The sequence below is a fragment of the Ascaphus truei genome, chromosome 6, assembly GCF_040206685.1.
Source record: "Ascaphus truei isolate aAscTru1 chromosome 6, aAscTru1.hap1, whole genome shotgun sequence".
Lineage (NCBI taxonomy): Eukaryota > Metazoa > Chordata > Amphibia > Anura > Ascaphidae > Ascaphus > Ascaphus truei.
Window position 1 is genome coordinate 43,255,236 of NC_134488.1, and position 16,479 is coordinate 43,271,714.

The 16,479-nt window shown below is 45.2% G+C and overlaps 1 protein-coding gene across 1 annotated transcript in view; it reads right to left on the reverse strand.

The window, feature by feature from the left end:
- Nucleotides 1–6,540: 6,540 nt before the first annotated feature.
- Nucleotides 6,541–16,479, reverse strand: part of LOC142496938 (nicotinamide N-methyltransferase-like) — a 68,805-nt gene continuing 58,866 nt past the window's right edge. Inside the window, exons 2-4 of the mRNA XM_075604053.1 lie at nucleotides 10,071–10,241; nucleotides 9,328–9,535; nucleotides 6,541–8,561 (exon numbers count right to left, since the gene is read on the reverse strand). Of these exons, the coding sequence (XP_075460168.1) occupies nucleotides 8,138–8,561; nucleotides 9,328–9,535; nucleotides 10,071–10,218 (780 nt within the window). The 5' untranslated portion in view covers nucleotides 10,219–10,241 and the 3' untranslated portion in view covers nucleotides 6,541–8,137. The remainder of the gene's footprint in view (nucleotides 8,562–9,327; nucleotides 9,536–10,070; nucleotides 10,242–16,479) is intronic.

Sequence of the window (16,479 nt, forward strand, 5' to 3'; positions counted from 1 at the left end):
CCCAAAGAATCCAAAACATGTATTTTGCAGTTTAGTTTTTTTGTTCTGTTGATTGACAGATGCCCGTCCAAATCCAGGGGGCCGCCATGTTTGTGAGCAGTAAATCGGTGCTTGTTCGACTTATGAAAATCTTCTCCCTAAACACGTTGCATAAAGAGTCGCATTGTGTCTGATCGCTCGTATCTCACGGGACCCCACAGGTAAAGGGAACCTGCCAGAAAGTCTCCTAGCATAATCGCCAGTATACTGTATATCCCATTCTCAGCACCGCAGAGAGGATAAAGAGGAGCGAGGGGACACGATGCACTTTGGGGGTTATGGGAGCGGGATTTCGTATTGTTCATATTGCAGTGTTAGTGTTTGACTGAGGGAAGGGGAGAGTGAGAGAAACACACACACACACACACACACACAAAAATATATATATATATCTTTAATTAAAAAAATATGAAAATCCTTGTCGCAACTACTTTTGCCAGGGAAAGGGTTAATGAGCTGATTTGCCGCCCTTGTGATTTCCGGAGTGATTATATAGGCAACATTAGGAAGTCGCACACACATTATAATGGGAGTATGAAAACTTGTACGTGCGGTCGCCTGCCACATATAGTCACATACAGCCACTTATAGCTGAAATCCTTTTACGTCGGAGGAATGATGATTTGAACGTCCCTTGCGTTTGATGCCGCCACAGAAATCAGAATGTCATTTTTCTGCTGCGTATGAAGGAGGACGAAACGTCCATTTATTTCTCCTGGGATACGTTCTGTATAATTGTTTTGTTTGTACCTGCTTTGTAACTTTTGAATGCAGAGGCCCATTATTACCAAGACATCTCCTGTCCCCGGAAGACCCTCTAGCTGTTTGGGCCACCTGTGCTGAAGCAGGGACTGATTGAGCCACCTGTGTGAAATCTGGGACTGATTGAGCCACCTGTGCTGACGCTGGGATAACCTGAAAACCTGACCTGTTGGGGGGGGGGGGGGGGGGGTCTTGAGGACCAGAGTTGAGACGCCCTGTATTAGAGTACCACTTATTTGTATTATTTCCAAAATGTGCTTCCCCAGTTTCTTTTCAAAGGGAAAGGGATTTATTGCACGTTTCCGCCTTCCTGTTTCACCGCATACATCTTGCCTCAATCTTCCGAAACACACAGTCCGAAATATCTAAACCCCACTGTGTAATAAACGGCAACTTTCTTTCCTGTATAAAACGAGGCAGATTATCGCGATCACCGCTTTTCAAAAACCCTTTTCTAGTCCGTACAACCCTCCTGCCCCCCTCCATTAAAAAAAAAAAAAAAAAAAACCCTACACCAGATTACCAATGAAAACCCTATTAAAATCTGTGGGATTAATTGATTTCATTAATCGGGCGCTGTTTTCCCTGCCCCCGTTTTGCACTTGGATAAATAACCCCATGTAACACCCGTTATCGGAGCCATAACCAGCGCAGCTCAATAAAAAATATTGGCAGCACAGCAAGTGTTAATAGCGTATATAAAATTGATTGGGATTTTAGTAATTCCGTATAATCACAGCCTACCAGCAGGTGGCTTCTTCAGCAGGGAGGCTTCCGAATTATTCTCTCCAGAACTTAAATTAAGCCTCACAAGTCAGAGGCGTTCTGTTGCATGTTTAATGCCATGCTAAATTCCCAGCAGCATATCCCTGGTATTAAAACCATTGCCAGCAATTAGGTTCATTAACTATCACAATACCTTATTTATCACTTGCTATGCCATATGGTTCGCCAGCTAAAAGAACGACACCCATTTTAACACAGACCATTTGGCGTCATAAAAATGTGAACAAATAATATTAAAGTCTCAAGGGCAAAAGGTTTCCCAGATTTTTTGCAGTCAGAAATGGAGATTGGAACTAATTAAAAAAAAAAAAGTAGCAATTTATTGATGCGATTTGCTGTTCAGTTTGTGGATCTGTAGTACTAATGTGTAACAGTCGGAGAGAATTTCTGTTGGTAAAGGTTTGTATAAATCTGGTGATATTTCCACTTTTATCTCAGTGAAAAAAGAAAGGTTTCTTTGGAGATAATTGTAAGGTAGCTACAGATGGCGTTTTTTTTTTTTTTTTTTTACATTGATGTCTTAGGAGCAAAGATTCATTTGACCTCAGACTTGGTGTGTTTAATTAACACAGACATAGGAAAAAACATTGATTAGACACAAGAGTTTAAAAATAACCACTCCCTATAACTCCTCCTCTAACTGCACCTATAACGCCTCCTGTAACTGCTCCCTATAACTCCTCCCCTAACTGCTCCTATAACTCCTATAACTGCTCCCTATAACTCCTCCCCTAACTGCTCCTATAACTCCTATAACTGCTCCCTATAACTCCTCCCCTAACTCCACCCTATAACTCCTCCCCTAACTGCTCCTACAACCGTTCCCTATAACTCCTCCCCTAACTCCTCCCCTAACTGCTCCTATAACTCCTATAACTGCTCCCTATAACTCCTCCCCTAACTCCACCCTATAACTCCTCCCCTAACTGCTCCTACAACCGTTCCCTATAACTCCTCCCCTAACTGCTCCTGTAACCCCCTCCTATAACTCCTCCCCTAACTGCTCCTATAACTCCTCCACTAACTGCTCCTGTAACCCCTCCCTATAACTCCTCCTATAACCTCTCCCTATAACTCCTACCCCGAGACATTCGAAAACCGCGGATCGGCGCTGATACTCCACAGCAGTCTGTGTGGAAGTGGCATTTCCCAATAGTCACCAGGTACCGGGTCAAAGTAAGATAAGACCCGTAGGGCCCCAGAGTAATCGGATTAATACCATTGAGGGTTTCCCAAGCAACAAGGGGGCCGGGTCCCACACTTACTTAGAGCAACTAAATCAACGTACCTCCATTTGCGTGTTAAGAGTGGGCACCGGTGGAATAACCGTATACATGTATGTCTGGTATAAAATCCAGTGCAGCGTTATTACTGTGGGTTTGAGCGGTCCCTGACCATGGGGAGACGCCTCTTGTGCTGCAAAAGTTCCTGGCGCCGATTATTCTACAACCTTGCTACCTCCTCGCCCAGCCGCCTGAATCCAGCGCCCGAGTAACGGTAACCCACCCGGAGAAGCCATATACTGCACCCCCATGTAACCCCCTTAGGAAGCCATATACTGCACCCCCATGTAACCCCCTTAGGAAGCCATATACTGCACCCCCATGTAACCCCCTTAGGAAGCCATATACTGCACCCCCATGTAACCCCCTTAGGAAGCCATATACTGCACCCCCATGTAACCCCCTTAGGAAGCCATATACTGCACCCCCATGTAACCCCCTTAGGAAGCCAGCAGGGAGGGTCACACTCACTTTTACATATTAGAGAGGCTATCAGAGCTTTGTACAGGGGCAGCAGTGCTGGCACCTACAGATGGGCTATACGGGATGTGGGTGCAGTCTTCAAATATATGGGCCGAAGCACTGAACTAATATAACCCTTGGTTATGAGAAGATAAACAGATAAGTATTTATATAATATGTTATATTGGCTGTAGCACGGCGGCTTTTTGTCTTGTTCTATACAGGAGGTCTCAATCCTTGTAGCGCTCTTTTTGATATACAGTATATATATGTGATGTGGGGGATTTGGATTCTGATCTTACAGGGGCTGTGTGTGTATGTGTGTGTTTGTTAAAATAAATATAACCATGCTCAAAGCAAGGATTTGGCTTGGTGTCTTTCTCTGGGAATAAAGCACAATTACTGTTTTCTTCTTCTCGCTAATTGGGGGAGTCTTTGCCCAAAGTGCTGCCACCCCTCTGCCATTTTCTTCAGGTTTTCTCATCAATATATTGGAAAAAGGTAAAGTTTTGAAGTGTTTGGCTGAGCGTGCCGCTGGGAAAGAGACGTCGCTTGGTACCAACTTCCAAAAATGCCAAGGTCGTTAAAAAACTGAACTGTAACAGTTGGTTTTCTGGCATTAATAGTAAGTTATAGCCCGGCGGATGTCTGCAGCATCTTCAATCCTGTAATAAATAGTCCCATCTGCTATTACATATCTCAGGGGTAGGCACATCTAGAATACAATGTTCGGATTCTGAGGGGGGAAGAGGAACGGCATGTTCCTCTTTTATTTTACCAATATTATTTCATACTATTTATTTTTCCATTTTAAAAAGGTGCCCGCCTCCTCTATGTGCTGAAATGTCAGTGAATTGTTTTAAAACAGGGGGTTCTCAAATCCAGTCCTCAATATCCCCCAAACAGGTCAAGTTTCCTGGATTCCCAGCTTCAGCACAGGTGGCTCAATCAGTCCCAGCTCGAGCACAGATGGCTCAATCGGGTGGTCAGTCAAAGACTGAGCTACCTGTGCTGAAGCAGGGATATCCCTAGAGCCAGACCTGCGGGGGGTGGGGCTTGAGGACGGGAGTTGAGCACACCTGTTTTAACACGCAATGACAAACAGAACCAGATTAAACTAATGATAATATTCTCATGTTAAACAGGTGAAAGAATACATTTTTTTCTTGGTATTTAGCGCTGACATTGTACATGGCGCTGCGCATAGAATTCTTCAGAAACAAGACGTTCCTGTGCCCAAGAGCTTACCCTCTATTTCTGGTGCCTGAGGTGCAGAGAGATAAAGTAATTAATCCAAGGTCAAGATTTCATATTAAGAAACAAACCGGATCACTTCACAGAGCGTGTCCTTACCCCTGTGCTGCGCTATTGATGCCGTAATAAAAGAAATACATTTTTTCTCTCAATTGAATTGATTATTTGACCATTATTTTTGAATGTCTGTATTCACTGCAGCCTGAATCGTGGCGTGTGGGTTTACTGCCCGTATCTCTGCTTTCTCTCTCCCGGGTCCTGTTTTCTTTCATTGTTTGGACATTCTCTTGAACTCTAAGAGTATATTGAAGTCTCATCAGCTCAGGATTTGGGGTGGAGCACATTCACACAGCTCAGACACGTCTGCAACCCTGCCCTTCCCCATTATCTATTAGCTTCCCCTGCAGCCAGGGATTCTGGGTAATGACATGCAAATGAGCAGACGATGTCAAAGGTGACACTATGTCCATTTCAACTTCTGCCTGCCGTAATACACTGCTTTTCAGCGCAGCCTGGGTTAAAGAAGGGCAGAGACAGTAACCCCACTCACGGACAGCTGTTTTGTGCGTTTGGGTCTCCTTAGCTTGAGGCCGGTTATACCGGCTTTGCAATGTGAAGCTGATTTGAAAACTTAAACTCGTTAGATTATTGATTGAGGAGGCACTTACTTTTAACCTGTGAAAATGATCCCTGTCACCAGTTCCATTTGGGCCTGTGTGTGACTGCACCTCTTTAATGCCACTTCCGTGTCCCCTCCAGTAGCCCCAAGGGTTAACCCTTACAGTGCCGCTGCTCAATGGGAGCACTTGTTACCGGGGGGGGGGGGGGGAATTGGATTGTCCCATTAGAAATGGCTTTAGTTATTCTGCTCACTAGTGTCCAAAATCATAGCCCAGAGAAAAATCCGTTCTCTTCCGCGTCAGTCTCGCCGGCGTCGTCGGAACCGCGTCTCCTGCAGATATCTCGGGCGCCGATTGTCTCGAGGCAAATAAAAGGGAAAGAAACCGCTAGCCGTTATCAGGCAAATATTGATCTATCTCCTATTACTGTACTTTCCTTCCCCAACCCCTTCAATCACCCCCCTCCTCTCCACCCTCACTGGGGCAAAAGGAGCAAACCTGGAGCACAGCAACCTCAGGGTTACTCATTAAACTGCAATAGTGCCGATCAGGGCAGTAACACATGGGAACTCCCGTTGAAGACAATGGGAGCTTCCCCGTGATAGCGCCCTGATCAGCACTATCGCAGTTTCATGAAGAACTCCATTGGCGCAAAACTTTGCCGTGTCAGGTTGATGCAAATGGCTCCATTTTGTCACCCTTGATGCGTGTCCCCTGGAGGTATTATGTCAACTTCACGATACACTTAAACACCCAACGAGGTTAGGAAAGTTCTGTACACGATGATCTCATCGAATGTTGGTTCCTATAAAGGTATCAGAACCTACAGGGAATCTATTCTAGGCGTAAAGAATCAGGATATAGTCTATAGGTGCTTTTGCAGTGATATAGTGTCACCCAGTGGCCAAAGACGCCAACTACACCCTTATTGCTATGAGCTTACTTTGGCCTTTGTGTGGTGGTGGTTTATTGCCACCTAGTGGCCAAAGACAATAATCACGCCCTGAAAAATCCTATAGAGAAACTGGTTACCTAAATCCCATTTAAGATTAACCAGAGGGTCCCGCAGGTGTTCTGAACTGCAGTCCTTCTTAGCCCTAAAGTGAAGCTATGACAGATGTGTGTTTATAAAATCAGTTTAGTGGTTGAAAATTGCAGTCAGAAAACCATTTCAATATTACATTGTATTTGAGTATTATATGGGAACCTGTGAAGTGGTTCCCTTGCCTTCTCCAGGGGTCTCAAACTCAGTCCTCAAGGTGCCACCAACAGGCCAGGTTTTATGGATATTCCTGCTTCAGCACAGGTCGCTCAGAGTGATAAAAATATCAAATTGATTGCCACCACTAAATAGAAGGAATTGCAGCAGACACAGTTGGAGACATTAATTAAGAAGAGTTGGGCCATTTGCTTTGTCACTGCAATATTCATTTTTAATGCAATATATAAATATTTTCCAATACAATGCTGACAATCCATTCGTTTTCAACATTGGGCGTGGTACACGTGAACCTCGGGTTGCTATCACCTCTCCCAGAATGCCCTGTTCGTCTCATCCTTCCTTTTCACTAATTCTCCCTTCTAAGTGAGGGCAGTGATATCGTCAAACTAGAATTAAGGCTTCACTTGGTTTTATCTACATGTTGTTTAATCACAGTCCGAGGGCGTTTTCCCCACATAGAAAGGTTCAGAGGAAGTTTAGGAGGAGGCTTTAGAAATAGGAAGGAATCCTTTTTCAAAAGATAAGGAAAACTAGTAAACATAATTTTTTTTTCATAATTGTAGAAGGGATTGAACCTTATTACATGTAGTTTTTTTTTTTTAAGGTACTGACTTGGAGACACACACACACACACACACACACACACACACACACACACACACACACACACACACACACACACACACACACACACACACACACACACACACACACACACACACACACAATACCTGCTAAAGTTCAGCCAAGATATGGATGAGAAAGTTGGGGAATCAAATGACAGCTTCTAATGTCTGTGTTTTGCTCCCTAAACGACTCCCTGCCCATTAATAAATGATACATTTATACATTAGCTCACTCAGGGCAGAGCAAAGCGTTGATGGACCCTGCTAGACATTTTGTGCATGTTGTTGAACAGAACCACATTTAACACACAAGTATTCTATAGTGTTCAAAAAAAGTCCTTCTTGCCCTGTGCTTGTTCTTCCTGTTGAAAATTAACAGGATCTGGTAGGTATATTTAGATGGTGCTGGATATCTTCATGGTGGGATCTCCCCAGCCCGTCACTATACCGCATTAATCTGGATAAAAGTTAGGTACCCTCGTCTGAATTAAAAGGAGGTCCTCAGACCATTTATGGGGTATAAAAAAGACAATGTGCAACGGGGTATTCTGGGTATTAACTGGTTCCCGAGGAACGATGAATACCCCGAAATGTTGTGCTTTCTTGGTCCTTTTCATACTCCATAAATGGTCCGAGGACTTCTCTTATTAAGATGAACGCCCCTGTCTTATCTGGGAGATAATTCTATATGGTCCAGAGTGCAGCCTTCATTTCATACATGTAGCATTGGGTATTTTTGTCTTTTGTTGTATACATTTGGCCCCGCTCAGTAGCACTCCTTTTGATTTTATACACACACACACACACACACACACACACACACACACACACACACACACACACACACACACACACACACACACACACACACACACACACACTGTGGTGGGTTCTGCGGTTAGAGCTTGCTGGGATTGTGTGTTTATTCATTTTATGCATGGCCTAGTACCATTCCTATGTAAAAAGATATATATGGATCTAATCTATATATATATCTATATATAATTCCAATGAGTAGCAGTGATGTGTAGATAATATTTGTAAATATGAAATATTCTGTTATTGTGGCAGGATTACCAGGCCTCAGAGTTTACGGCCCAGTAAGTAGAAGATATTTTGGCAGTCACATGTGTTCACCATGTAACTCTGCTCTGGATAAAGCGCTTTAAACTCTTCTATGGTAAATCCAACATCGGCCATTGCTCTCTTGATAAACTTCTCTTCAAGTGGCAAAACTGGGAAATTGGCTTCCCCCACGAGGTAGTAGGAACCCCCTAAAATATCAGACAGAATGAGGTACCCGCCTGGATTTAACAAGGATGAAATGTTCTTAAGAGCTGCAGTGAAATCTTCCAAGGTTTTGCAAGCCGAGGTCAGACACTCTGATATGATCACACAGTCTGCCAGTGGAAGTACAGCTGGCTGCATTGGGTTCGCCTGGGTGACATCACATCTCATGAGTGTGACGCTTTTCCTTATCTTGTCCGATTTCTCCTCGGGAGTAGTTCTGAAAAGGACATTGGTTCATCTCTTCAGTGCCTGAATGACTTTATAAGAACAAGAATATCTCCTCCTCTCCCCCCCCCATGTACACAGCGATGTACATAAAAGGCATAATGAGTCCCTTCCCCAAGCTCTTACAATGACTATGGTGCCTGAAGCATTGGGAGATAAAGTGACTTTACCAAGTTCACCGGGAGACCAGGCACTGGGATTTGGATGGGATTTTCCCAGTGTGAGTTGGCACATGCACGGCAAGGAGTGGGTAAAATAAATACAATCTATCCACCATACAAGGTACAACAACGATATCAAACGAATAGGGTAAGGTCTCTCAATTCCTCATTCCAGGCCATGTTTCAGGGAGAACAGCCAATCACACAGTTACGTACAAGATAACTGCAAATGTCTGCTTGGCATTTCATAGATTATTCCTAAAATCTGGTCTGGCTGGAGTGTTTCCATAAGAAGGTTGGGGAACGCTGACATGAGTATTTACATGTCATCTGCAGGTCCCCAAACCTGTTTCACCCCATTGTTTGATGACATACAGCGGTTAAGCGGCAGACAAAGATTCTGGCTAACGACAAACGAATGAGCGTGTCACTTTTGAGCTTCCTACCCTACACATGGAAGCAGCAAGATTGTGTCTATCTTCACTATATCTACCCCCTGTTTTTCTGCTCTGGTATTGTTGTCTTTGCAGCCAGGAGACTGGGAATAAAAAATTAAATAAAAAGTGGTATCCACAGATCTTTGATCTAAATACACACCTGCCCCCTTCCAAATTGCACACATATTTCATGTATGGTGTCCAGTCGAAAGCATCCTCCTCATCGTTTAGCCACCGGTCAACTTCCTGAAGGTTTGCCTCCGAATAATCCGTCAGATAGATTTTCTTGAAATGCTCGCAAGAGGAAATCACTTGAAAAATAGTGGGTCCGCAGCCAATTTCAATCATACAGTCTCCTTTTATACAACCTGTGAAAGACAACTCATTAGCAATGCATTAGCCAAGTAAAGCAACGTTGTCCCTCACACACTCAAGTAATATTCTTAAGGAACGTGTCCGCAGTTGAAGAGCATTACATATTTTCTTTATTTTGAAGTTGATCATTAAAATATGGGCATTTGCACGCCAAATATTGTGTAAATCTACACGAGTATTTGCTGATTCTCTAACACTGTTGCAAGACCCACAAAGAGAGGAAGAGTGACCGGTACAAAGAATGTCTGTGTTCTTCCAATGATGCCTCACTTAATATAGCCCACCCTGTGGAATTCTTATGCTATTACATGGGATTGTGTGAGGACCCAACCATTGGTTATTTATTAAGCACCAAATACGGAAGAGTGACCCCAAAAGACAAAACAAATGCTTTTGGGAGACTTGAGTTTGAAAAGATTGGGAATCTACTGTATGGCAGGTCTCTCTGGCAGGTGGGGGTTAAACTTTTGTTGGAACCACATAAATTAACCCATCCCTGCCCTGGAAATATAAAAGGTAAGGACATACCCCTAGCGAAAAATCGATGCAGATTTTCGAGTGAAAAGATCATCCCTTGGTCTGTCGTGGCTAAATCTCCATGATAATAAGTGTCCAGGAACCGTCTGCCATCAAAATCACTTTCGTACGTGGCCTCTTTAGCCAAAATACACTCCATGTCTGGCCTTCTGATCTCTGTCCCTGCGGCGGCGAGAAACATAGAAATGATCAAACCCAGCTTCATTCCTAATTGATGGTCTTTAAATGCCAACACTGTATATTTGTCCTTGGTTATTAATTTGTGATTGTTGTGGAAATGTCTATAAAAAGGTGAACGCATTACTGGCAGAGGGGCCAGGTGTGATGGCAGTGAAGTGGTGTACGTATATACATAGTTACATACATAGTAGATGAGGTAATAAAAAAAGACATGTATCCATCAAGTTCAACCTATGCTACATTTAGACAACAGATACTTTATCCTATATCTATAATTAATTTTTGATCCAGAGAAAGCAAACAAAAAACCCCAGTGTCATATCATCCAATGATATCTCATAAGGGGAAAATAAATTCCTTCCTGACTCCAAGAATTGGCAATCGGATTAATCCCTGAATCAACACCTTTCCCATGTTTACTTATTTGGTATATGTGTATCCCTGTATAACTTTACTTTCCAACAAGAAGTCCAACTTTTTTTTTAACAAATCTATTGTATCTGCCATCACAGTCTCCATGGGTAATGAATCCCACACTGTAACTGCCCTCACTGTAAAGAACCCTTTCCTTTGTTGCTGGTGAAATCTCCTTTCCTCCAACCTTAAGGGATGACCCCGAGTCCTCTGTACTGCCCTTGGGGATGAATAGTTAATTTGAAAGCTCATTGTACTGTCCCCGAATATATTTGTATATAGTTATCATCAGTGTTCGACAAATCACCCAAAAATCTACTCGCCCAACCAAAAAATCTACTCGCCACCTAGTCCCGCCCCCAACCCCGCCCCTAGCCACGCCCCAACTCCTAGTCCCGCCCCCAACCCCACCCCTAGTCCCGCCCCCAACCCCGCTTTAAAATAAAAAATATAAATAAAATACATTTAATAAATTCCTAGTCAGAACATTCGTTTTTGACAAATGTATTTATTACATTATACTACAATTAGTCCTTGTTACGTGTGTGTGTGTGTGTGTGTATAAGTGTGTGTGTAAGTGTGTGTGTAAGTGTGTGTGTAAGTGTGTGTGTAAGTGTGTAAATGTCGGATCTAGAAATAAAAGCCACAGGTGAATGACTAGTTTCCTGAACCCCTTAACCAGTGTCTGGATGTCCCCGCTTCACAATATCTAAAGCAGCAATCCCGCCTGGGATTTTACCTGATCCGCAGTCCCTCAATGTCCAGGTACCTCATTCTCGCAATGTTATAAGTTGGAGGGGATGTGTTCCCTACCTGTCTTCTGGGTTAGGGGGGGTTCCGATGTCTTCTGTGTGAAGCTTGAGTCAGACCTGGAAGAAAGCAGTATAAGTTATTTTCGTGTAGGTATAGGACAGTTAAGATATATAGGGTAAATAAGATATCCAGATACAGAGAGGGGGAGAGAGAGGGAGGGAGAGGAAGAGAGGGAGAGGGAGAGGAAGAGAGGGAGAGAGAGGAAGAGAGGGAGAGAGAGGGAGAGAGAGGAAGGGAGGAAGAGAGAGGAAGAGAGGGAGAGAGAGAGGAAGAGAGGGAGAGAGAGAGGAAGAGAGGGAGAGAGGAAGAGAGGGAGAGAGAGGAAGAGAGGGAGAGGAAGAGAGAGGAAGAGAGGGAGAGAGAGGGAGAGAGAGGAATAGAGGGAGAGAGAGGAAGAGAGGGAGAGAGAGGAAGAGAGGGAGAGAGAGAGGAAGAGAGGGAGAGAGAGGAAGAGAGGGAGAGAGAGGGAGAGAGAGGAAGAGAGAGAGAGAGAGAGAGAAGAAAGAGATGAGAGAGAGAGAAGAAAGAGAGGAGAGAGAGAGAAGAAAGAGAGGAAAGAGAGAGGAGAGAGAGAGAGAAAAAAGAGACAGAGGAGGGAGAGAGAAAAAGAGACAGAGGAGGGAGAGAAAAAAGAGACAGAGGAGGGAGAGAGAAAAAGAGATAGAGGAGGGAGAGAGAAAAAGAGACAGAGGAGGGAGAGAGAAAAAGAGACAGGAGAGAGAAGGAGACAGAGGGGGGAGAGAAAGAGAGAGGGGAGAGAAAGAGACCAGAGAGAGGGGAGATGGGGGGAGACCAGAGAGAGGAGAGACGGGGGGAGACCAGAGAGAGGGGAGACGGGGGGAGACCAGAGAGAGGAGAGACGGGGGGAGACCAGAGAGAGGGGAGACGGGGAGAGACCAGAGAGAGGGGAGACGGGGAGAGACCAGAGAGAGGGGAGACGGGGGAGACCAGAGAGAGGGGAGACGGGGAGAGACCAGAGAGAGGGGAGAGACCACAGAGAGGGGGGCAGGGGTGACTGACTGACCGGGCAGGGGTGACTGACTGACCGGGGCAGGGGTGACTGACTGACCGGGGCAGGGGTGACTGACTGACCGGGGCAGGGGTGACTGACTGACCGGGGCAGGGGTGACTGACTGACCGGGGCAGGGGTGACTGACTGACCAGGGCAGGGGTGACTGACTGCCCGGGGCAGGGGTGACTGACTGACCGGGGCAGGGGTGACTGACTGACCGGGGCAGGGGTGACTGACTGACCGGGGCAGGGGTGACTGACTGACCGGGGCAGGGGTGACTGACTGACCGGGGCAGGGGTGACTGACTGACCGGGGCAGGGGTGACTGACTGACCGGGGCAGGTGACTGATGGGGGGGGGGTACCTCTGATGTCACACACATACTCCCATACACATTCTCCCATATATATATAAATATATACATACATAAATAAAGACATACAAGACAATATATTCACACACACATATATACACACATGCACACTCCCATATATACACACACACGCCCATATATACACACACACACGCCCATATACACACACACACACTCCCATATATACACACACTCCCATATATACACACACTCCCATATATACACACACTCCCATATATATATATACACACACTCCCCCATATATACACACACTCCTACATATATACACACACTCCCACATATATACACACACTACCACATATATACACACACTCCCACATATATACACACACTCCCACACATATATACACACACTCCCACACATATATACACACACTCCCACATATATACACACACTCCCACATATATACACACACTCCCACATATATACACACACTCCCACATATATACACAAACTCCCACATATATACACACACTCCCACATATACACACACACACACACACACACACACACACACGCATACATACACACACAGAGGAAAGGCAGCGGGACCGAGCACCACCACTGCCCCGCTCGCCACCCAACCAATCCCCCCCCCCATGACCATCTCCAGCCCGGAGATGCCGGGACAGGGCGAGAAGGGGGAACACCCCCACTGCAATCAGCGGCACGCGGGGACGTCCCGCGGGGACAGGGCGAGAAGGGGGAACCCCCACTGCAATCAGCAGGATGCGGGGACAGGGCGAGAAGGGGGAACCCCCACTGCAATCAGCGGGACGCGGGGACGTCCCGCGGGGACAAGGCGAGAAGGGGGAACCCCCCCTGCAATCAGCGGGACGCGGGGACATCCCGCGGGGACAGGGCGAGAAGGGGAACACCCCGACTGCAATCAGCGGGACGCGGGGACAGGGCGAGAAGGGGGAACACCTGCCTCGTGCGGGGAGTAAGGGGGCTTGCAGGGAAGGCGTAAGGGGACTTGCAGGGAAGGAGCAGAGGGGCCGCAAGACGGAGGATTGGAGAGTACTTACTCTCCAACAGATCTCCGGCCAGAAAGAATGGCCGCTCATTGGGGGCGAGCTCATATAGAGCCTGGCCGCGCGCCCACAAAGCCTGGGAGCGCGCGCCAATCAGCTGTCAGGTAGGGAGTTTTTTTTTTTTCAGCCAGCGCGAGCAGGGAAATTTCAGCGTGAGCGGGGGTAATTTAAAAAAAACGCACGTGGCGCTGCTTGGGCCAATATTTACTCGCCTGGGGGTTAAATCCACCCGCCCAGGGCGTGTAAATGTCTAGGATTGTCGAACACTGGTTATCATATCCCCTCTTAGTCGCCTCTTTTCTAATGTATAAAATCTAATTTAGCTAGTCTCTCCTCATATGTTAGATTGTCCATCCCCTTTATTAATCTGGTGGCTCTTCTCTGCACTCTCTCTAGTTCCAGAACGTGTTTTCTAAGGATTGGTGTCTAAAATTGTACTCCATATTCAAGGTGTGGTCTTACTAGTGCTTTGTAAAGGGGCATAATTATGTTTACTTCCCTTCCATCCATTGCCCGTTTAATGCAAGATAAGATCTTGTTTGCCTTTGCAGCTACTGCATGACTTTGGGCACTATTGCTAAGCCTGCTGTCTACAAGCACTCCTAAATCCTTCTCCATCAAGAATTCCCTCAATTTATCCACATTTAATTTGTAAGTCGCCTGTTTATTCTTGCTTCCCAAATGCATAACCTTACATTTATCTGTATTAAACCTCATCTGCCATTTATTGCCTAGGTGTTTGTGTTTGTATAGATGTGTGTGTGTGTGCATGCACGCACGCACGCACACATGTTTGTCCTGCTGGGTCAGCCACCAGTCTGGAAGAGCTGGGCAGAGGAGTCCGGGAGAGAAGCGGTCTCTCTGTGTCGCCCAAGAGCAGCTCGGAAGTAGTCTTCATATCTGTCCTGCCCCTTGATGACCGAATATTGATATCTACGTCATTAGGGGGAATACTATAGGCCAGTATTTGGTCATTTTTGTTATCAAGGGGGTTTGGACAGGGCAATTAAATCATTTAAATGTCCTTTCTAATCCCCTTTATGGCCCAATATGGCCCAATAGTGTTCCCCTCGTGACGTAGATAATGATGTTCGGTTATCTACATCATCAAGGGGCAGGATAGACCAAACTAAATGATGTACCCGCTTCACCCACCCCAAAACTACTACCCCCCACCCCTCTAGACTAATGCCCTATATTCCTATTAGCCAAATCAGAACATTGAAAATATATTTTAAAACATAAATAAATCGGCTGATTGTCACTGTGAATACCTATGTCCTCTCAATGTGGGCATACTGTAGATAGTCCAATTGTGCAATCCATGGTAAACTATAATCCAAAAAAAATTAATGAATAATATGAAAATACACTCCTTACCCCCTTTCATTACCTCAACGACTAACCGCTAAGGCAGTATTTTTCAACCAGGGTTCCTAGGTACCCTTGGGTTCCCTGGACATCCTTAAAAGGTTTCCCTGCAATTTTTAGGTCATTTGAATAATGTACCAAATACAGAAGAGTTTACAATGCACCTGATCTCAGACGCGCTATTAGAGAGGGTTGGGGTTCCTTACAATGCATCTGATCTCAGACACGCTATTAGAGAAGGTTGGGGTTCCTTACAATGCATCTGATCTCAGACACACTATTAGAGAGGGTTGGGGTTCCTTACAATGCATCTGATCTCAGACGCGCTATTAGAGAGGGTTTCTCAACATTAAAGACCCACCACTTTTTGGTGCCTCTTGCGATTGCACTTTTTTTTTTAGAGAGAGGGGGAGAGACAGAGGGAGACACCGAGAGAGACACAGAGACAGCGAGAGAGACGGTTTAACTGCAGTCGGGGGAACCAGGCGATCACGACAAACTGGCCAAGCGACCAGACCACATTCTGTAGGTTTCAATTGAGCCAGTTGAGCAATCGGACACTATTTAGAAATAGAGAGGTCTGAGTCTGTCTGCATAAAGTATTTTGCTAGAACTTTTGGAGCCAATTATGCTTTAGCTACTTCATCATCATTTTTTTTTTTAACTCGTAAAATAGCATCCTGGCAACTTTAACTATTGTTGTATAGTATTCTTCCTATTTGCTCATCTATTCAGAAGCCCATTGTATGGTAACTTTGGAGCTGAAAATGATTCATCCATGCTCCTCTGTAACAAACATCAATATAGTGGAATTTAAATAAAATGACTGTACAGTTAAATCCCATCATGTTAATATATCATCAAGGGTCAGAGATACATTATATCTGCAGTAAGAAAACCCTTACCAAAAAGAGCTACCAACGGGTCAGGTTTTCAGGATATCCCGGCTTCAGCACAGGTGGCTCAATCAGTGGCTTGGTCTTCGACTGAGCCACCTGTGCTGAAGAATGAGCCACCCGTCATGAAGCAGGGATATCCTGAAAACCTGACCTGTTGGTAGCTCTTGAGGACTGGAGGTGGCTTCCCATGATACAGTCATTAAAGGTCCCCCATTGTAATGAAACTCATTATTATATGATCGGCGAAGCATTGGAAATATTATTTTAACTGCACACCCGGCAG